General features: G+C 40.9%; 1 protein-coding gene across 1 annotated transcript; it reads right to left on the reverse strand.

Moving 5' to 3' along the window:
• Positions 1 to 587: 587 nt before the first annotated feature.
• Positions 588 to 17344, reverse strand: RUVBL1 (RuvB like AAA ATPase 1). Its single transcript, XM_038149466.1, has 11 exons — positions 16990 to 17344; positions 16168 to 16254; positions 15423 to 15555; positions 11400 to 11551; positions 10048 to 10137; positions 9074 to 9223; positions 7690 to 7753; positions 6365 to 6563; positions 4554 to 4656; positions 1467 to 1558; positions 588 to 1173 (listed from the first exon to the last, which is right to left on the reverse strand). Exons 1-11 carry the CDS (start codon positions 17128 to 17130, stop codon positions 1014 to 1016), a joined length of 1371 nt encoding a protein of 456 aa, XP_038005394.1. The 5' UTR covers positions 17131 to 17344; the 3' UTR covers positions 588 to 1013.
• Positions 17345 to 23258: the final 5914 nt, after the last annotated feature.

Here is a 23258-nt window from a genome sequence, read left to right on the forward strand (position 1 = left end):
GTTAGTAACTTGATAAGGCTTCTACATTTTTTCTCCAATACATCCATTTACATGGTTACAGATTTGTATTTCAGTGTTACAAGGATCTAAATCATTAATCATTTAACCTCAAAGTGCTGTGAAGCAATCAGGTATCCATGCTCCACACAACTGTGAACATAAGATTAAGCTGAAGTTCTTCCAAACTGTGCAGAGAGGGATTTCAGTTTTAGTTTGAAAATTTTTCCTGAGTGATCAAGAAAGTGGGGATAGTGCAAAAAATAGCTAATCACAATGGAAATGATTTTTTAAAAATCTGCTTTAGGAAAACTCAAGAAAAATTTAAGTTTCTCTGGGGGAAAGGCTTTAAATAGGGCTAAGATAATGATTATGTATTTCTGCATTCTCTAAGGAAGTGTTCAGAAAATAAGACCCAAATGTTACAAAGAAGTAAACACTTTCAAAAGGTCCCAATCTATCTTTCCCTTGGCTGCAATCTATTTTTGTGTTGCAGATCCATTTCACTCATATTTGGCTTTGTTAATTTGAATTTATTTTGACCATTTCTTACACAGGTCAACATCCAGAGCGAACACACACACACTTCCAATATTCTTGACATGTTTTATTATAAAGCACTTCACACAAACCTTGATTCAAAACCAAAAAGTTATCTGTAAAAGGAAACTATTTTAAAACAGGATTCATAAAGAAAATAGACTGTTCTTAAGCATCAACTTCAGTTGGAGCTCTTCTCAATGAAATCTAAAGACAAAACTGATGGGCCAAGAGCTACTAATGTAACATATACTGATGAAAGGGAGACTAAGATGTTACACACAAACCATGGAGCATCTTATTGTTGATAATGAAATAGAACACTCAATAGTTAATTCTGGCCTGACAAAGCAGTCCAACATTTAAATATTCTTCAGTCCCAAAAGAGACAAACCATTAACATTTCTCATTCAATAACTAAGCCAGCCCTGGCTAAGGGTTAAAGCTACTTCAAAGCATGGAACATGATAAGCTTTTCATTTCATGTACTTCTCCTGTTGATCAGCCAAGATTTTTGCTGAAGATTTAGCATCATAGAAAAGTTCATTTATTTCTTCAATATGCTCTTTCTCAATGCTGTCTTTCCCATTAATCTTGGCAAGCAGGTTAGCTGGGGTCAGCAACTGCACAGCATACCTGTGATCAAACAGAGGCAGATGAGTAATTACAATTCAGTGCATCCCAGGGAACTGATGATACACAGAGCTGGGACATTTGCTAGGAAACACAGCTCTACCAGCAGTATGAGACAGCAAGCACTCCAGCACATTCATTCTTTAAAGAAGAAAAGAGGAGCACTACCACTCTCTTTTTAATGATTGTTAACAGACCATGACACTGTAAAGGAGAGGTCTGTCTGCTTCCAGCAGTGAGTTACTCTACAGTGGCTTTAGACCCAGTCATGCTGAATAGAAAACTGGCCATCTTACCTTAGGGTTGTCTTGGTACCGATTTCCCCTAAGTGGTTTAGAGCTTCTTCACTGATATTGATCCCTTCTGTCTGAGCACGAAGTTTTGTGATCTGTTGGGAAGAGTGAGGCAAGTGCCCAAACAATTAACATGCCAAATTACCTAGTATCTGTAAACTATCAGCTTAGAGAAGAGACAGACTACAAAACAAGATGGTGGAGAGTTACCCTGGCGTGACTTATCACTAAACCAGAGTTTGTAGAATTCTAAGCCTTTGAACAGGCAAATATGATGTTAAAAAAACTGTTATCACATGAGGAAGGTAAAGTAACACATATGGACTGCTAACCCTTCATGGTAACTCTGCACACTTAGCAAAGCCTATCTACTAATAAGGAGCAGAATATGAGAACTTATAAAAAACATTGGAAAATGTATGTTAGAAGTTAGTGGCAGCTGGAGGCTTCTGGATAGCCACACCAGTTACTGAATTCTGCAGTGTATCACTGGTGCTGTACAGTGGAGCCCTCCAAAAAGCCCTACAGAAAACTACACCCTTTCCTTAGCAGCTCACAACACACTTTTTATTCAACTGACAAGACGATAGTAAAATAAATCAAAAAGTTACTTTCTATGATTCACCTATTCCTTCAAGAAGGAAAAAAAAATCACTAAGAAGAATCTAATCTTTCAAGAACAGTCTCAGGCTTGTACCAGTTTGAAGATCTTTACAAAGTTGGAGAGGAAGATATCACCAATAAGCCCGAGCATATAAAGCTGTAACAGAAGTGGCACAAGTCTCTCGGTAGTCTGTATTACCAGCTGAGTGATAAGGGGCAGACTGGATAATGATGTTGTGTTGTAGTGCAGAGATAACTCTGGAACTGCAAGCCTCATATAATACAGGTATTTTTCACTTTGGCAGCTTTGTAAACAAGATATCAAGAAGCACTCGTTTAAATTAAAGCCATAAAAATGCGCTCAGGGAGCAGAGGAAGAGAGGGGCCTGAAATGGCAGAAAGTTGGTGCTAAGATATGTGCACTGAATATTGGCAATGCTGCTGCCAATTGCAATTTCGGGTTGAAGATTTTTTTTTTACCTGTAGATCACCTAGACATCCCCCCTTCCCTTCATTCAAACACTTCTACTTTGTTCTTCCTCTGCTACAAACAAGGTTTTGAATGTCACATCTTCAACAATGTTTTTAGAATAACTTTTTAGCTAGTAACCTGCTAGAACATTACCCAAGGATGGTTACTAGGGCCCAAGCCATTAATCCACCACTTGCTTACATACACATTTACTATGGAATAGGAAAACAAGTGTTTATCGGGTGAGATACATTAGGAACAAAACATCTCAGTTATAATCTTTAATATCCAAGAGGAGGCACATATGCAAAAAAGTTTGATTACAACACGACCTGACTAGAATAAGCATAAAAGTGAATTTTTTTCCCTATTCTGGCTGCACTAAGGTTACTGTGTGTCTTGTCTCAGAGCAGCACTTCACAATGGGATTTCTACTTTATCAACATGCACAAAAAAATATTTTGAACTGGTTATGAACAAACTTTCAGTAGATACATGACCAAATTCTGTGCTGATAAAGGAATCAATTGTGAAGGCAAAGAGTCTCACACAGAAACATCAGCAGCAGAAACTTCCTCCTAACATGAAAGACAAATGAAAGCAAAAATAGAGAACTAACTTACTTATGCCTTGTTTTTACCCCCATCCCAACTGTACTTAGTTAGAAGCCACAGTTAAGTGTAACAGCTCCTCCTGCTCTCCCATGAGAAGCTGCCATTCAAATTTAAGGGACAATGAGGCTATCTGACTATGGGAACATGATCTATGAGGCCAAATGTCTGAACTTTATTTTCACCTTTAGGAAATGCTACTCTGAACACTTCCTTTCCTTCAGCCCTGGGGAGGGTAGAAATCCCAGCACATACCCAGCTCTTCTGAACATCAGCATTCAGAAAGTGTCTTACCTGCACGGTAATACAGCACTAACTACACAGAATTCACTCACACTACAGGGAAATCCAGACAGTCTTTAATACTTCCAGGTTGAGTAAAACTCACACATGAAAGTTTGTTTTGTAGACTAAACCTAATTGTATTGTTAAATCACTAGGCTGCTTCTACTGCAATCTACACCACAATGCTTCAAAGTGTCCTTTAGGTACAAAAAAAAATCACCCTGAGAACAGCTCAGGACACCATCAATGAAAAGCTCCTCAAACCAAGTGAAATGAAGCTTTGCCTCTGTTCCATAAATGCATCCACAACACCTTGGCACTTTTCCAGCAGCAGGAGACCATTATCTGGCATAACACTCTCCTCCACTGACACTATCTCTTAAATAATACAAAGAATTGACATGGTAAACCCTAATGTCTTCTGCATTGTGTCACTTCCCAGCACTGAGCGGCTAATGAGGGGGGATCTTTGACACAATGCATCATAATGGCACCCAGCATTATAATCAATACACAATACACTGTGATGGCCCCACAGGAAAACTTCCAGGCATTTGGAAGGATATGTCTGCCACACTTTCTGTGCTTACATTTGCAAACTTAACTAGGAGCATTAAATTCTCCCCATTTCAGGAGACAGACCCAGTAGGTTAAAGCTACAGTACAGGGTACAAAGGCAAAAATGCAGCACATGAGGTTGTACTCCTCAATCCCTCTCATGTGAGGGAAGGCCTGAGGTCTGGGACTAAAGGTCCCATGAAGTTACACTTCATCTCACACCCACTGAAAAAGCACTACCTGCTGAAATCTGCAAACTATGGAAAGTGCATCTGTGCAAGAGATTGCTTCAGTTAACAATTCATCCCTTCCTGCAAGTGAGGTGCCACTTCAGCTCCACATGTGCTTAGCAACTCCTCAGTGGCTGGGAGTCAGAGAAGTTGTGTGCACAGCTTTAACCAGCTCTCTGTATTGACTCCCAGAAAAGGCTTTTAACAAGCAGGAAGCTTTCTGGTACAAGCCCTGGTGACCAGAGTCAAACATCTCTTCACTAACAGAACAGGCAGAAGCTGTGCATAACTTTGGGGACTTGTAACAAGCTCTTTAAAATCCTGTGCATACCTGCTTCATTTCTTGGGGTGTATAGAGCATGGTTCTGATAATCATGACTCGATCCAGCAGGTCCAATGGTATTCCATGAGGAGACACAATATCCTCTGTGCCTCTAGAAGAGAAACCAAACAGAAAAGAATCAGACACTACTGGGAGGTGAGTACATTGATTTGGTTAAAATCAGTAAAGAGTGACTACACTAGTATACAACTGTTGTGTGTCCACAGAGACGCATCCCCCTGGGTCAGAGACAGGAAACATTCTGGTCTAAGGTTCATTCCAGACAGCCCCAGGGAAACAAACACTATTACTGGAGCCCTTAAACATGCCTCTCAAATATAGTGAGAGGTGCTTTCTTGTATTGTATCTCACAATACAGCCTTATCTAATGTTCCAAGGAATCCTCCAGCAAGGAACAAATCATTCTTACTAAGTTGTTTAGCAGTATCAGCAGAAATTATATATACTATCATCCATTTGGAGAATATCCTCCACTGCTGAGCAAGCCATTCTCTCTAGTCCCTCCAGTGAATACTTTGGTGGTTTACATTCCATGCCTGCAATCCAGCAAACTGAGAAGTTTAGGTCTCTGTATGAAGGATAGGGCAGGATCTAGAGCCTCAACCATCTTATTTGTTTGACATACAACACCCAAGAGCAGAGCCTGCAGACTCATGCACTCTTGGTTTCCCAGGACCACTGCCATTCACTGTGAAGTTGAAAGATACCCAGATTTAATTTAGGAGAATTACACAGATTGCAGTCAAAACAGTGAAGTGCTGGTAAAGAATTACATTTTTAAGTTCAGTGCTAGTATTTAGGTAGCTGCAGCTCTGGCCATGGTTCTCCAATATTAGGTGTCACTATTATATGGAAAATTTCATTTCTTAAATCACAGCTTTTTCATAACAAGATCTGCATGCTGACAGATCTCTACTTCCTTTACTTTTACAAGACAGCTTTTTTATATCTTTGCAAAGACAGTGCAGTAATGTCCATCTTAAACATTTTTGAAGGGCTTATCATTCTCACTTCTAAGCAATGCAAACAGTGAAAGATTAATACCAGATGAGCCACCAAGAGGGAAAGGAAAAGCTGGTTATACAGCTGAATTAAATCTATCCAAAGAATAGCAATCATTGCTAATGACAGCTTGTTTAGACATAATTAGACCTAGACCACAAACTACCAGTAGAACTTACAGAGGACTCTGAAATCAGAGGAGAGAACTTTTACTGAACATGCAAAGAATGCATTTTGTGGGTGCAAAATATCAAAGTGAAGTGGAAATGAAAAACAAGTTGGTTGGCAAGACTGAAGAATCACAAAACGCCAGACAAATACAGCAGGAAAAGCCAGAGGCTGAACTGTGACACACTTTACCAGTACGAACAAGAAGCTGAAGTCTAACAGAATTAGGATTGCAACCAGCAAAATAATCCAGAAGCAGGAAACAATGGTATTAGAGGTTCATAGCTCTGGTGCTTTTGATGTCCCTAATGTGCAGGTAACAGATGTACCAATGAGAATGGTAATGTCACAGTTCACCCAAAAGTGAAACAATTCAGAGACTGTTAGAGAAGGAGAGATGTGTTAGGGTAAAGGAGGAATTCCAGTCAGCCTGGTGTTAAATGCTTGTCCCATCACAAAGCTCATGAGCAGTTCTTGAGCGCCAATGCAGCTTGAAACTCATGCAAAGGATTATCACAGGTGTCAGTGTCAGAGACAAAAGCCTTCAAAGATTGTAACTCTACTGGCACAGCTAATTCCATGGCTTTTGGAACAATGCAAACTGGCAAATTCAAGTTTAGACATCATACCTGATAATGCAGTTTCCTCGGTTGGAAGCAAAGATGACAATGGGGGAAATGGAAGATTCCAGTGCTCGGTGTAGGTATGTGAAACACTCAATGTCCAGCATGTGAACCTCATCCACAAAGAGCACACCTGGCACGAGCTCTGCAATGCCTTGATCAATGTATTTGTTCACCACCTTATTTATCTCTCCTCGAAGTTTGTCTGAGAACAAAAAGAAACTGTTGATTGTTCTGCTAGTGAACTGCAGGCCAGAGGGTAAGGCTTGAAGCAAGGAAAATTCTTCTTGAACTTTTCCATGGTTTGGTATCTTACTGCCACAAGGAAAATACCTATCAGTCTAAAATTCTGTGACATTTCATACTGTGTTGGGGAGATATCTGTGCAACAAAGTACTTCTAACTGAAATACTCACATTCAAAAAATTAATTTTTGTAGGTTGGTGGAGTTTGTAGGGGTGGCGAAGTCAAGTCAAACCTCATTTTAAACACAAAACTTACTGAAGTTTCCAAGCATGGCTGAAAAGAACATGACTGAAAGAATGAAATCTTGCTACTTTATTTTAGCAAATATGTTGCTTTTAACCAAAAAAGAAAAAGGCTATATAGGTTTCTGTGAACCTACTGCTCTCAAAGCTATCCCAGATGTTACATCAATACAGCTGGTATTAGAATAAGCAAAGCAACCTCTGGGACAGACAAAATACTTCAAAAGACAACCATTCAGTTAGGTATTGAAACAGATTTTGATTTAAATTTATATAGTAACTTAGTGAAGCATCATTTCTTTCAAAGCAAAAAGGAGAGCAGATATGTCTGTAGATACTGTTTTCTCCAAAGACCTGCAGGTGGGAAGAGCAGCAGTGCATGTGGAGCATCAGGTCCTTAGACAGCTGTTGCAGAGGTGCCATCTTCTACTCCACCAAAATTCAGTATGATTGCTACATCACTTTCTAGAATTTGTGTATTACTGCTGTATTCAGTTTGGCTCTTTGCTGAAAGCCTGAACATCACACTGGCAGGAATGTTATAGGATGGGCACTGGCATTCTGATCTCTTCCCAGGAAGACGGGTGCAGAGCCCTGGATACATTTTACCTCTACATACATGAACCAGTAACTTGTAACTTGTATTGTCTCCAGCCATTGCACTTCTAGCAACTGTATCACTGCTTTTGGAAATCTGAGTATTTATGACTATGTATTACATATGCATTCCTTTAAATATAGTAACTCTATTTTCAATCCTTTTCTAAGGATTGAACTGGAAAAGGGTTGAACTGGAAAAACACACAGATTATATAATCTCAAAATGCCATACAGGTTTCATACCAGTTATTTCAGTTTTCTTAGGTTTCATCAACTGTCCCATCATAGAAAGGATGTCTTGTCCTCCCTAGGAAAAGAAAGTGATAGATCAGCTTTCAGGTCACGTAATAAGCACACACCTTGGGAATTTTATAGAGAGATCAGGGACTGGTTAAAGAAGTTATTTCTTAGAGTTAGCTTAATACTTTGTAACAGCAGTCTTTGATAATCTGTCAAAGTTTAGGCCACCTCACCACAGCAGTATTCTAAACATTATCACCTAGCTACCCCCTCATCCTTGCATCATTTGGAGAGCATAAAAAAATAAAAATGATATATTCTCTCTTGAAAAACCTGTCACAGAGGGGCTCTTAAGGAATGAAATTGTCAGGGAACACAGAGGCTTGGATTGCCTGCATGCACAGTAGGTGTTCAGCCTGTCAACACAGGAAGAATGATTCTGAATTTTATAACTTTTTAATATCGTGATTTTTTATAATTTTTTTGCAAATTATTTTAAAATTTAGTTAATTAAAGCGTTGTATTGTTTTACTGTAGGAATTCCAGCCTTTAAACTTGTTAGTAACTTTTGGTTTTGACACAGATAGAATTCCCTCAAGAGTGGATTTATGTTAAGACACAGCAAGGAGTAATTCTTCTATTTTCTGGGGTTTCTTTTGCTGCAATACATGCAGAGCCCTACTGAAATTCACAAAGCAGTTTAACAAATGGTTATGAAACATTACTGGAATAAGTAAGAATATCAACAATACTTAAAACACCTTTTATCACAGTCCTTGCAGTTTCCATTTCGTGGTTATAAAACCATAAACAGAGCAGAATATATTAATCTGCATTCAGAACTTCCATTAAATGAAATTATGCAGGTCTGGCTGCTGCTACTTCACACCTCTAGGCAGCTTTCCTTCTAGAGAGAAAGCAGTAATTCCTTTTTCTGGTCAGAGGCAACAGCCCACAATGCTCTTTTTCTGCAAGTGACGGGGCACAGTGGTGGAGGGAAAGAGAGCAGGGTCTAGATTTTGCATTAACTGTGAAGGTGGTGGATCCCAAATACCTGTGTGAAAGCTGATCTACAACTCCCAGACCGTTCCCTGTAGTGCCAGGAGTGTTATCCTGACCAGTATTCCATGACCAGGTGCGTGAATTCCAAGGAAGCAACTGCTTGAACCTCTTGAACCTCCATGGCAGGGCCCTGAGGCAGCCAGCTGCAGCATGACCTCCCTGAGGAGAGCCAGACTGGCCTGCCAGGTGTAACACCTACTGCTTTTCCTACAGTAGAATCTTTGAGGGTGAGTTAGCTCAACTTCCTCCATCTCAATTTTTCTGGTAATATCACATCTATTTCAAATTATTTTTCTGTAAAGACTTCATCTGTGAAGTCAGATACCTGAGGCCGAGCATTGGCCACATCCAAGTCATGCAGGGTGACATCCTGAATAATTTCCTTTTTCTTGTGCACATCACCTTTCGGCAAGGGAACATACTCTTCAGCTTCAAGGTCAAATTCTGTAGCATAGATATCACACCTGCCTTGCCTCTGAGGAACAAAAAAGAGAAACCCAGGTATAGAATTAATTTCAGTGCCAAAACCTTGAGTGACATGAATTTGATAGCATGGTTAGTTCACAATTCCAGTTCTGACAAGCTTCAGCTGACAATTCAGACATCCCACTCCTAGCTTAGCAACAGGCATACCCTATCTGCTGATCAAAGCTCAAAAACTCTGTTGAGAAACACCTGATATTTTCAGTGGCAACAATATTCTACTCCTCTCTCCCCTTCTTTTACCGTACACAATTCCTGCTAAAGGACAAATCCAGCAGATAAACCAGAGATCGGGAGAACCTCCTTTGTAGGTGGGTGATTTATTATGATAGAAAATATTATGCTCATCCATTAAACAGCAAGTATCACTATACACTTTCTAAATCAGATATGAAAAGAATGCTAACTAATGCAGTATTCCCTTCTACATGTATATATCTTGTGGAGAAAATATCAGAGCGATAAAAGAAAGATTAAATACGCTGCACATGTCAGCCTGAAAATGACTAAAGTTGTTTGGTTCTTCCCCTCTTCCCTTAGAGGTGCCTTGATCTTACAGAAAAGAAAACTCATCCAGACAGCATCACTGATAGCTTCCTTGCCAGATGACCTTAATTGTGAACCAGATCTCCACATCCTTTGGGTGCAAAAGAGACTTTTCTCTTCTGATAAGGAAAGCACTGGGCTCTTTTTAAAATTTCCATGTAACCATACCACGTCAGTTAAGGTTAATAAATCAGAGAGCCTTCTGACAAAGGCAGGGAAAGGTCTGCAAAAAACATACAACTGCATAAAAGTACAGAACTTTTTTTTTACCTTGACAGCTCCACTGTTTGCTTCAATATAAATAACGTCACCAGTTTCCACTCGCTCCTTCTGCAAGCTCTCAAAAATGCTCGGGTCCAGCTGGAGACAAGCAAACAGCACAGTTGATCAAAACAGCTCCATATTGTTATGGTAATCAAGGTAAAGAAATTCAGTTTGAAGCTCACTCCCATCAGACGAAATTAAACTGCAACTCACCCTGACAATACCTCTAGGATTTTATAAAGCTGTAACGTTTGGAGTAGGGATAGCGAATAAATCTGGAAGATGCACAGGACTTACTGTCTTACAAAAAATCTGCTATCCAAAAGGAAGTGACAGTGCCAGAAACATAATGGTACCAGCTACAAAATGTACCTCTGAGTAATGTATTTATACCTAAGAAACAGTAGTTCTCTAGCTTTCCGGGAAAACTTTTATAAAAAATCTGGCTATAGCATTGAATACATGAATATATGAATCAATGTTCCTTGATTTCTTGAGTCCTTATCCTCTGTGGAGCTCTGTGAGGGAGAGCGGGTGTGGAATATACTAGATGCCTTTGTTTCTCCCGGTACATGTTTATTCACTTTTGCTCTTCATTTCCTTGTTTTCAGAGTGAACAAATGAAAGATGATACTTAACAACAGAGACAGCTTTTAGTTCTCTCCAAGTCTGACAGGGAAATTGAATGGAGACAAGGAAACAAAAGGAAAGTGGGCCTGAGCTGGCAACACACCAGCTCAATTTCCAGTTCTCTATCAAATATTCACTAGAGCATGACACCCCACGTAGAAATAAAAGATGTGACAGAAAGAATAATTTATATTTAAACAGGCAATATTTCCCAAGCCATCCTCAAAAATTTGGTTCCTGACAATCATGAAAACAAAGCCAAACAAGGCCTTTCTCATATGTTTATTACAATGAACATTAATTTACAGCCAGGGTCAGAGTGTATCACAGACTGAGACAGAATGAAGCTCAGATTGCCAACTCAGCCCATTTTTTGTGGTACTTGTCATTTACAAAATTGCATCAGGATCTCTTCCTATTATAACTCACTCTTAACTCCTTGAAGACACACAGGTGAGTGCTGCCAAACACAGAAACAGCAGCTGCTAACCAAGTGGCGACGGGTTTATCTCCTATTTCAATTAGTAGGACACAAGACCAATATCTAAATATTCTACATAAAGCAGATAAACAGTCAGGATAAAGTTGTCTAGCCAAAGAAAGCAGCCTCCTGGCAGCCCCACTTGACAGAGTGGATCAAGAGCTTGCAATGGAAATAAGAAGTGCTAAAAATAGAAGCTGCAAACCCAAAATACTTAAGAAAATCTCTGAGACTCTACCACACATACCTTCAACTGTTTGGTTCCCTTTGCAGTTTTGAGTCCTATAATTACGTGGCTGATGGTTTTGCCATATCCCCCCATAGGATTCTCAGTCTCACAGGGAGTCAGTTCCGTGACTTCTCCTTCATAAACCTCCTTGGTCTCTTTAATCCTCAACCCTGCAAGAAATTGTTTTAAATAGCTTCAGTATACACTTACGAGTCTGCTGCTTTACTGTCAACAAAATGTAATATATTGTCAGAGTGTGTTACATTTCATGGTAATGTTTTAATTTTAAAGGCAGAAAGATGAATTATTGTTCTCTTCTTCAATATTAAGTGAGAATGTTAATCTTGTGCCCCAAAATGAAAGCTCAGCCCAAGTTCTGGCCTGTTAAAAAGTTTATTAAACTTTTAGAGATTACTTTCTTCTATTCATTATTATTAGTTCTTGAAGCAAATGTCAGGCTCCTCTGTCTCTTTTCTCTCCCACAAAGAGGGAATTTGCTTGATTTCTCCCTATGCTAATGCCAGAAACACAGACCACCTTCTGAAACTACTGACATTAATATAAAAAAGAGATTTACAGTTTTTGGACCATCAAAAAAGCCCCGCAAAGTTAACAAAAAGATAGAAGAAAAAAAAAATGACATAAAAAATTTGTACTTTAGCAACTGAATTAAAAATATAACATCAATTGATTAACAGGTATTGTGCTAGAACATAATAAAATTACTAAAGGGTTTATGTACAATTTAAAATATTTCTCAAGTTAATAGCAAAAGGTGAGCTAGATAAAATTTAGCTGAAACTGCTAAAATGCAAATTTACAACTATTCCAAAATAGCTGAAAATTACGTCCTTACTTTGTTAATTTTCAGACAGCCAAGCAATCATCAGAGTATCTGGCTATGTTCTGTTCCAGTCACAATTTCTGTAATTAACTAGGTTATTTTAAATTGATAAATAAAATAGAGCTGAAGACATTTACAGGCAGACTGTTTCAAAGCAAACCCACTATCATCACCACCACTACAATTATGGATGTTCTAACTACACAGAAGTTCAAAGAATCCACATCTAAAGAAACTCCATGAAGTACTTTATGAGACACACATGCCATACCAAAAATAATGAATGGGCTGTAACAAGATATAAGAAAGTCATCCTGCCCAGTCTGAGGGTATTGTGACTTTATAAACCTTTGCTTGTTCCCTAACTTTTCATTTTGCTTTGAAATAGATCAGACACTTCACCAGTAATTTTGAGCTGCTGATAGAGGCTATAAAGAACTGACAAATATGAGTCTGTCTCCCTCTACTGGGCCCGAATTCAGACCAGGATCTGAAATGTGAGAGACAGCCTAACTGTGAATAACATGACAAGTTCTTGGTAAGAAATGTTTGCTTTCTCTTACTTAAGATAAAACGTTGTGTATAAAGTTAATTTCAGTAATTTTTAAAATGCTCTTCAGGTATGCCAAAACACCAGAGAGAAATTAATGAACCTCTGAGTTAAAAAACTGACCTAGACAAGGCTGCACCACACTGGCTCATGAGCAACGAGCGTGAGGCAACATGGGAATCTGCACACTGAAACTGCTATTGCCACAAACTGGACTAGGTTTGCTTGTCCTCTTTGTTTTGCTTTAAATGTCCAGCACAAACTCTACCCTGCTCTGAAAATGTGGCAGCCTGTTTGTGTTTGGGGTATGATTTGTATGCTGCTGAAGCATGCAATGAATCTTCCAGTTCCATTTCATCTGGAAAGAATCCAGTTCATGTGCTCATTCTGTTCCACAACACAAGTCAAAGCCAAGTCACCGAGGGCAAACCCAGGGATTTGCTTCAGAAGCCTTCCTCTAATCCAGACTAATGTGCTCTTAGAGAGGTGTCTGTAGAAAATATTTACAGATGAACATGCTCTGAACAAAAGTAATCAAAGCTTTGAACTCGCTGCTGATAATCCTTTGATTTCAAACAAATATGTATGTGTCAACTACAACCTTCATTCTCAGAAGAGTTCTTAGAGAGAGATCTCCAACTTCCAAATCAGACACAAATCCAAGGCAGCACTTGTGGGCTGTTTGATGCTTTGGTTCAACAGCACTCCATGGAGCTGAACAGGGCTTGCTCGACCCACTGGCAGGCACAGTTTGGCAACACAAGGAAGAGTTACACCACTGAAGTGGCTACTGCAGCAGTTATTTCTTACTGCACCTGAGCTCCTAACATTAGCTGCTATCATCATCCTGACCAGCTGCTAATGAGCTCTATACTGGATTAATCTCTCCCAGGTTAAATTTCTTTTAACCCATACAACAAATTAATCTCCACATTTCCACTCTGTCCTTTTAGATTTCTTACATATTATAATCTCTCGACTGCATCCCAAACATTACTTGGCCATGAGACTCTGTCAAGTCTGTTATTAAAAGACTCTCAACAATAAAAATTCTGTAAACTCTGAGTACTTCTTACTTTCTTATAAAGTGATCCAAACCAGTCAGACTGTAGTTTCCAAGAAAAAAAACCCAACCATTAAGTAAAAAAATTGATGTTAATATCTCTGATAATTTAAAAAATTCAGGTGGCTAAACCCCTTGAAAGCAAAATGCATATGAGCAATGATGATGTACACAGAACCTGCTACCAAGGAGACATACAAACAAACAAAACTTAATAAAACCTAAATGAATACTTTCAAGTACTGATAGATGTGCGAGCTGAAGCTTCCCTTGCATCCAAACCCAACCACACTGCACAGAATAATTTTTTTTAAATGTACCCTTGTAAAATATTTCTTTACCAAGCAGGGAAGCTAAAACCTGAGATTAAAACTCAACTGGAAAGTGTTTCATTATAAGAAATGGTGGTTACTAGTCCTTTAAAATAATTTAGAGAATTTTTCTGAAACACATAAATATTCAATATTCAATAAAGGCTGTGTTACAAAAATGTGACATGGAATTCAACAGAAAGGAATAAAAGAAGCTCCATCTTTCATTAACACTGATATTTGTTTGGAAGTGTCTCTCTACTGACATTCAGGGAATGCAGGGAACTAACAATGTAACTGGCTGTTAAATCTCTGCTATCTCTAGAACTGACAACATGGATGGCCTAAGTTCCACCTGCTGGTTCAGGTTTCCAAACCTCTGACAGGGAACTTCATCACATCAAGGAAATTTTGCAGACTACTGAGCCTTCCCTCCCCCAGGTCCTGCCAGTTTCTTGGTAACCAGAAGACCAGAGACTATTGAGAGTTGCTTTCTTCCAAAAGTCAATGGAATACTTTTGTTTCACTGAAGAACTGAGAGACTTCCTCACCCTGCTGCTGCCAGATGAAGCCCGAGAGGAAACATGGTAGTGAACCAGGAAAATTAATATGTTCAGGGCTAAAATCAACTGAGCTCTCTTTAGCAAATCCTCACACAAACAAGGGCCACTTCTATCTCCATTTATCTTAGCTGTGTAAGAGATTTTAGATAGTCACTGAGGCTGTGTTACAAATTAAACCAATTTACATCAAACTTGTAAATGCACTGTAGAATTGAGGATGACATTAAGTTACAGGGTTTATTCAGTTGGCACAGAACTTTCTCTGTGCTCACTGGAACAGTAAGTCAGGCTAATGCTGCTGTTTGGGAGCCCCTCATTCAGTCGGTTTATTTAGTAGGGTGAAGTCACAAAATCAAAAAACAGGAGGAGCATTTTTCTGTCTAAAAGTATTTCTGCTAACGTAAGAAACTAAAAATTATTTTTTCTTTCAGCTTTATTCTGTCACAGGCAAAACAGAGAGGTGAATGTGGAGGATGAGAGAAGAATTTGGTGAAGTATTAACCAAAATACAATAATTAAATTAGTTTGTAAACAGAAAACTTGACTCCACTAAATGTGAAAGCGATTCACTAAAGATCAGTACTGAAGAAAATAAGCATAAAAAACCTGAAAATGGCTTTACCACTGAAAAGTTTTTCCTTTTTAGATGACTGGGAAAAAGCAAAGTAAGTATCATGCAAATACTTAATTCTTCTTTTCCTGAAACTTACCAATTGCACGTCGGAAGTTTTCCATTAGAACTTCTGTTTTCTTGATCTCAGTGGAGTAGACCTCACTTCCAACCATAGGACAAAAAGGAACTTTGCTTCCCAGTTCCTGAGCAATAGCTAAAGCCAAAGCAGTCTTTAAATGGAAAAAAACCCCAAAACCCAGACATTAATTTTGGAGAGAATTAAGAAACTATTCTTTTTGCACAAAGTTAACTTATCATTGTATCACCTTCTACACATCAACAAACAATTTAATAGTAAGACTATTCTGTCTGACGTGTATTTCTCACATATAACAACCCTTCTCCAACACAGGTGACCTTGGACAAAGACTTCAAAAAAACCCTAAAAACACAAAACTGGGCATTTGAATGTGACAGCTGATACAGATGTGAAAAATACATAAATAGCATGGGGGGGGGGAAGTAAACTCAGCAAAAACTATTCTGGCTTTTAATAGAAAAGTAACTTCTAAAACTTTTTCAGAGCCCTTGTTACCTATGTGTTTAGCAACCTACAAGAGGTGGGTTCACATTAAAGATGCTGAACACACCACTGGGTACTGGCAGTGTCAAGGACACCACAAAAGTAAAAATATCAAGTCGAAAACTACATCAATACATTGACTGAAAACAAATTCTGGTATATGAAAACATTTTGTAACTGCTACCCTAAAACGGTTTTGACAACAAATTAAAATATATTTGGAAATACTTCATTATGTAACAAAATAGAAAAATAATACCTTGCCAGTTCCAGGAGGGCCTGCCAACAGCACTGCTCTGCCAGCCATTTTTTTGCTCTTGATTAGCTCCACTATAACCCCACATGCCTGTAAGTTAAATAAATATTTATACTCCTAACACAAGTATTGCTACAGTATCTTTTGTTTCAATGTTACCTAAAGTGTTTAGAAATAACAGGTTTAACAAAAAGTAAAACTTCGATTTCATGCACACAAAAAGAAAGACAAGATCAGGAAAACGTACTTTCTACAATCATTTTCTCTGACACAGACATTGAAAACCACAAAAACGCAACTCAGTCTGTGAGCCCCGACTCCTTTTCCCTCTCGCAGTCCCAAGCACAGAGAGAGGTTTGAAAATAAAGCAAGAAATTATTCTTCGCTGCCTGAGCCGCAGATCCTCTACAGATCTCTCACGGCCAGGCTGGATGAGGCTCTGAACAACCTGGTCCAGTGGAGGTGTCCTGCCCACGGCGGGGGGCTGGAACGAGAGATGATGCTTAAGATCCCTTCCAAACCAAACCAATCGGGCACTCTATGATGGTTTTATTCGGCCCCCGCATTGAAGCGGATGCTCCAATCCCCATCTGCACCAAACCTGTTGCCTTTTGGTCGGTTCCGTTGCCTCTAACACCCCGATTCCTACGCCGACACCCGGAGACCGCCACCGTCCCTGCGCCCAGCAGGAGCAGAGCGAGCACAGCCCCGACCGCCCCCATCGCGCCTCACTCGGCAGCAGCCACACGGAGGACCCCGGGCACGACTCTCACTCGCTGCCGGGGACTCGTCACGCCACACGGCCCGGCCCGGCCCCGCGCTCACCTCCCGCGCGTTCTCCTGCCCCACGAGCCCGGCCCCCGCCGGCTTGGCGGCGCCGCTCTCGTCCAGCCCCAGCCCCTTGACATGGCTGTGCGCGGCGATGCGCTGGGTCTTCGAGGTGCTCTTCACCTCCTCGATCTTCATGGCGGGGCTCGGCTCGGCACGGCACGGCACGGCACGGCACGGCTCGGCACGGCACGGCGCGGCACGGCACGGCACGGCACGGCACGGCACGGCACGGCACGGCACGGCACGGCACGGCACGGCTCAGCACGGGCAGCGGCAGCTCCGGCCCGGCCGCCCCGCGCTCCTCGCACGCGGCCCGCGCGTTACCGGGGCTCCCAGCGCGCGCCGGCGCGCCCCGCCCCCGCCCCGCCATTGGCCCCCGCCACGGCGCTCTCGGCGCTCATTGGGCGCGGGGCCTGCCCGTCAGCCGCGGGGGCTCAGGGTTTTAGGGTCCGCCCGCCCGTTTCCGCGTGCGGCGCGCGCGGCCGGTCCGGGCGGGCGCGGGCGCTGCGGAGGAGTAGGGCCGGGAAGGAGGGAGGAGGCGGGGTGGCTGTCCCCGGGGTCGCTCAGGGAGACGCTGGACGTGGCACTCGGTGCCAGGGTCTGGTTCAGAAGGTGGTGACACGTCACGGGCTGGACCCTGTGATCTCGGAGGTCTTTTCCAAACTAAGCGGTGCTGCGATTCTCTGAATCGGCAAGGGCGGTCTGGGGAGAAGCGAGCGGAGCCCTCGTGGAGGCGGAACCGGCTCCTTCTTGCTCGCAGGTTTCTTGGCCCTGCAGCGCCAGGAGCACTTTCCTTCTTTCTTTCGACAATCCGATGTGGCGCTGGAGCCAGCGTTTGTCCTGCTGCCGGGGCTGGGGCAGCGCTGCGTGTCCCTGCTCGATGTCTTGTCGCTTGCCCGCCCACAGCCGCTGACAGTGCGCTAGGAGCCCTGAGCCTTATCAAAACCTCGGCTGGCTTTAGCTCACAAAAATAAGCTGAGGCTTTCCAAGGGCGTTTTATAAAACTTTGTCAAAGATTCACAGAATCGTTAAGGTCGGAAAGGACCACCGGAGACCACCTAGTTCAACTCCCCTGCCATGGAAAGCGGGGGTGATCTCTTACCTGCTCGGTTGGTCACTATTTCTAGTGTTCAGTGAAACTGCAGAATAATTCTATTCCACATCTTGAAAGCACATATTCCTTATGAGGTTCGAGCAATTGAAATGGGTGAAACCACTCCAGCTTCCCAGCAGGTCTCATGGCCTGGCAGAAGCAGCCGTGTTTCTGAGGCTGTGATGCTACAGCTTCCAGCCTGTCCCAGCTCCTGACGGGGGCTTGGTGGTGACTCTGCTGCACCTTCTGCGAGGGGTTTAAAAGCTTCATATGGAGATCACTCACAGTGAAATTGTAGATGGTATCTGGGAGCCTGCAGTTCCAGTGAGTTCTCTTTGTAGATGTTGTGATCTCTCCCACAAAAAAAACCCAGGAGACTCTTCCCATAGATATAGAGAGTTTTCTGTGATTATAAAACCATGTCTGTGTCTGCAGTGTTGAAAACCAGTGGATTAATGTGGTATGAGGCAGGACTGATGTCTGGTGCCATCATGGCTTTCCTGTGCACTGCCAGGGGAGTTGCACAAGCAGTCCTGTGACAGCACAAACTCAGAGAACAGTTTTAGAGAGGATGGGAGTTATGGTTCAATTTGCAAAAGTTAGTGAACCATATACATGCTATTCATTCCCTCTTTGTTCAAGAGCTTCCATTAGTTTTGTTATAAATGTAATTTGGCAAAGAAAAGACTTTGCTTATTGTTGCTTGCTTTTTCTGTTAATTGTTCTGTCAGTTTGTATTTACATACTCTAGTTTAAATTTGTAATTACCGTATAATTGCACACATGTGTGGTTCAGCACCTTTGTAAGGCTATCCTGCTATACAACTGTTCAGCTAAGAATTTTTGACTAACAAATATGAGCTATTCTTTAAATAATTAGAAAAGTGTGTATGTCATTAGACTCTCTACATCCTCTCGGGGTCATATTAGTCGCAGAATACAAACACCTAATGGTAGTGAGCTGCAGACTTTTTCCTTTGTAAAAGAGCAAATATACAACTTTGATTTCTCCAGTGCATTAAACTGCTGCAAGTGCTGTGGGTAAGTCTGGTCAGAGTTCAAGTTTCTGCCAGTTCTGGAAGAATAATTAGCAAGTCTGGTAAGGGCTCTGAAGGCAGTGGTGTTGCTATCAAGGGGTTCAGGCTAGGTGTGACCCTCCTTCTCAAAAGGGTGAAATACATAATAATTTGTTAACTTAGACTGAAACTTGTCCATATGGTCCATGTTATCTCGTTTGAAGTTGCAACAAGACCTGTTTTTGAGATTATGGCATTTCAAAGTCTATTTAATAATACTTGCTTATTTATTTTTGGTGAAATTCAATATACAGGAATGTAGATGGTAGGAATAGAGAATTGCTGTTAATCTTCACTGTACCTTGGAGGAAGGATAGAAATATTCTATGTCTATAAAAATCATATATGCTGCATAAGGTTCTTTAACTCTGGAAATACTAATTAGGGATTTTTCCTGCTTAAAGTGGATAAGAAAAAGAGTGTTAATTGTTTGTCTACAGCAATAAGATGTCTCAAACTCAGAATTTACAGCCTAAAACTTCTGTCTGCTAGTGACGATTGCTGTTCAGTAAATAAAATCTCCTGCCACGTGATTAAAATTATTTGGGTTTGTGTTTATAGTAAAAGAGGATACCTCAGTAGAAATAAAAGTAAAAACAGTTTGCTGGATAAATGTAAGTCTGGATTCTCCTTCTTATTTGCTCACAGGTATTATTTAACAGTGCCAGGTTGGGCATTGCTCATTGTATTGACTGTTTTACTCATTCCATATGCTCTTTGAGCGTTGTCCTGAAGCTGCAGTTAAAGAGGGGCAAAAGAGGATATTCAGATGAGGGAAAATAAACAATAATCCTTTAGACCACACAGGATTAATTGTTTATTCCCCAGGAAGAGCAGAGTACAAGTGGAACTACTGGGAAGTTTAGAACTAAACTTCCACATTGTGTATCATCTTTTATAGCTGGTGTCTTGTGTTGTGATGCATCAGTATGAGGAAATAGAAAACCTCAACTTTTACATCATTTTCTGTGATTTTTTTTTAAACTAGTTAACATATTAGAGAGGGAGGATAAAATAATTCAATTGTAAAGCATGAGTCTTCTTCCTCCTTTGTCCAGGCCACCAGATGGAACATAGGTCAGTTGTACAACCATCCTGCCCAGCTCATTCAATGGATGCTTTGAGTATAATTCAATATTTCACTAGCCAGCTAACCAGAAAAAATAATACCTATCACTAACAGTCTGAACTGTAATTCCTCAGCTTTAACCATCATTTTAGCAACGTTTCTTTTGCCCCCTGGTTTGAGGTCTTCTGTTTGGCACAGACGTCATGCGATACCCGAGCTGGGAGCTGGAGACTTGAGAGCTGTTTTCCTAGACTAAATGTTTGAGGTTACAGGACGTAGCCTAGTTTCACATAAGCTTTCAAATTTCAGTGGGACATGCTGAATCCTGAAACTGTCAAAGAGTGTATTATTTTTGGAGTGAGAGAGAGTATGTGTGTGTGTGTGTGAATGACCTTTACATTTTTACCCTATCCCAAGTCTGACTTCCTGCCCTTTCTCCCACGAGTCCATAAACTTTAGCATTAAAGCGAACATTTTTAAGGAAGAAATTCCATTCAGGAGAGAACAACTGGGATGGAGAATGGTTTATTTATGGGAAAGCAAGGAAAACAGCTAAATGCTACAAATTTTGGGAGGGATACAGAAACATCTGGAGAAGTTTGGATTCTCTCATTTTGCCAGGTTCCCCTCTCCTTCTTAGTAATACCAAGACCTTTGCGTAGGGGTAGGGAGTGGTGGGGATGGTGGTCATGTCTTGTTTTGTTCCCTGCAAAAGAAACTGATTCTTTTTCTACTCTTCAAAGGAATAGGAGTGATGTGAATACCGAATGCCACACCCTAATTTCCAAATTTGTAACTAATTCTAAAACTCTGTAAGCTAGCAGAATGGACCTTTCTAAATGCTGAATAAAAGTGCTCATGTCTGTCTTTATCAGATTTCTTCTTTGATATTGGTGATTGAAGTTATTCGTTTCACAGGTACAATGTGCACTCTAATATGTCCTCAGGTGATGTGTGGCAAAATCAGATCCCCAGGCTCTAAAACGCTGGAGAAGGAGGTATGATCTCAGTGGTAACAACAAAGGTGTAGGCACTGAGATTTTTTCCTTCCCTCCACAGAAAAGCAACTGCTTCCCTATCTATAAAGTTGCAAACTTTTCTGTGTCTAAAGGAATAAAATTAAACCTCCATTTCTATTCCTCCTTCTTGCAGGTCACTCAGGAGTAAAAGAAGGGCCAATATTGTTATGTGAGGAGTGGAATGAAAACCATTTTCCTGTGGATTTTTATCTTCCTTCCTTAGCTATCCTTAACAGAAAGAATTATATATTTTTTTCATCCCATAAGTTCTATCCAGTATCCCTCTAAATTCTGGCTGAGCAAAATGCATCTCTTTGTTAAGCTGGCAGACCAAAGTGGATCTCAGGTGAGGCCTGCTGTGGCCTCTTGCACTATAAGTATTGAAATGGGACCTCTTTGACCTCATTGCCAGTTTTCTCAAGAGTTGTAGAAAGTTTTAGACCTTTCTACATTGTCAAGGCTTGTTGAAAAATAGCTGTTATTTTAGATGGTTTGAGAGGACTTCTGGATACTACCTTTTCTGGTTGAGAATCAGACCTTTTCCCACCTCTTCCTTCTGAACTCATCTAATAATGCTAAAAGAAAAGAATCAAAGGGCAGGTTATATGATACAGGGATATCTGTGTGGATTCTAACTTTTTAGGGCCTTATGGGAATTGATGTAAACTTTCCCTTCCCTTTGCAAGTGCATATTGATATAACATATTTAGCACAAGGAAGTGTATATGAGCCTTATGATTTAACAGGAAACTATTCAAAGCCTGGGAACTTGGTCTGAAAAGTCACATTATGCTTAATTTGGCTCCCATGACAGAGATTCCATCAGGCTGAACTATTCTGCTCAAGAAGCTGATTAGCTAAGCTAGCTCAGTATTCCTTGTGAGTTCATGTCTTTCCTTCAGGGAGACAGTTGTCTCTCAAATAGCACTGAGGGCTAGGAAGAAATGCAAATTTCCCCCCCTTTTTCATTTGAGTCATTGATTCTGTCATCTTGACTTCCACATGTTTAGGAAGGAGGAGTAATTTGCATCCAGCTTTAACCCAAACTCTTTTATATTGGAAGTATAGGTAAATAAAGCAAATTTCTTTGTAGGATAGGAAAAAGCCTGGAGTTTGGAGTCAAAGCCTAAAAACCAAATCCATGATGTTGACAATAGCCTCAGGCAAGCCATTTTACACTTCCAGCTCATTCATTAGTTATTCAGATGTGAATGTTATTACTATGAGCAATATGTACTACTGCACAGAGTGAGCAGAAAAGCAACTGCACTGCCCTCAAAAAAATAAAATAAGTAGAATATAGAACAAGTAACAAGCCTAGTCTACTTTGACACCTGTGGGAAGTCCAAGTCCATGACACAGTCTTGGTTTCTTGGCTTGTAAAGAGCTGTAATCATTTGAAGAGTTACTCTGGGCTCCTTAGTCACTGTTGAAATGCTGAGCACAGTTAAGCTTTATCCTGTAGAGCATTTATCTCCCTGGGTAATCTGTAAAGCGAAGTGACTTAAATCAGTGAAGGAATCACACCCTTAGCCTCTGAAATGCCCTCACGCTTCTCCAGTGTTCATCTACTTGTCTGTTGCCCTCACGCTTCCCCAGTGTTCATCTACTTGTCTGTTTTGGTGGTGGTAGCGGTGGTTACCAGATCTGTTCACCACTGTTAATGATCTTGGATTCTTAATTCATTAAGGATATGATTTTTAAAGCAGCATTTTACCTAACTTAAATATCCCTTTACAGGAAAATTAATTATGCAAGCCTCGAATGTATTAAGCGTAAGGAGAGTAAATGATCCAAACTTGACCTGCTTCTTCACGTGGCTTTGCAATGTCCATGTGACTTCGAAATCAAACCTGGTCACCACAGCTCCAGCAGCACCGGGGTTTGCTTGGGGCAGATGGAGGGGGTGCTGTGGCAGTGAGCGTGTTTAAGCAGCCCTGCAGTGTTTAATTAGGGTGGGTGAGGAGCGAGCGGAGGTGCGGGCGCTCAGGGTGAATCCCGTGCCC

This window comes from Motacilla alba, chromosome 12 (genome assembly GCF_015832195.1).
Source record: "Motacilla alba alba isolate MOTALB_02 chromosome 12, Motacilla_alba_V1.0_pri, whole genome shotgun sequence".
NCBI classification, from domain to species: Eukaryota; Metazoa; Chordata; class Aves; order Passeriformes; family Motacillidae; genus Motacilla; species Motacilla alba.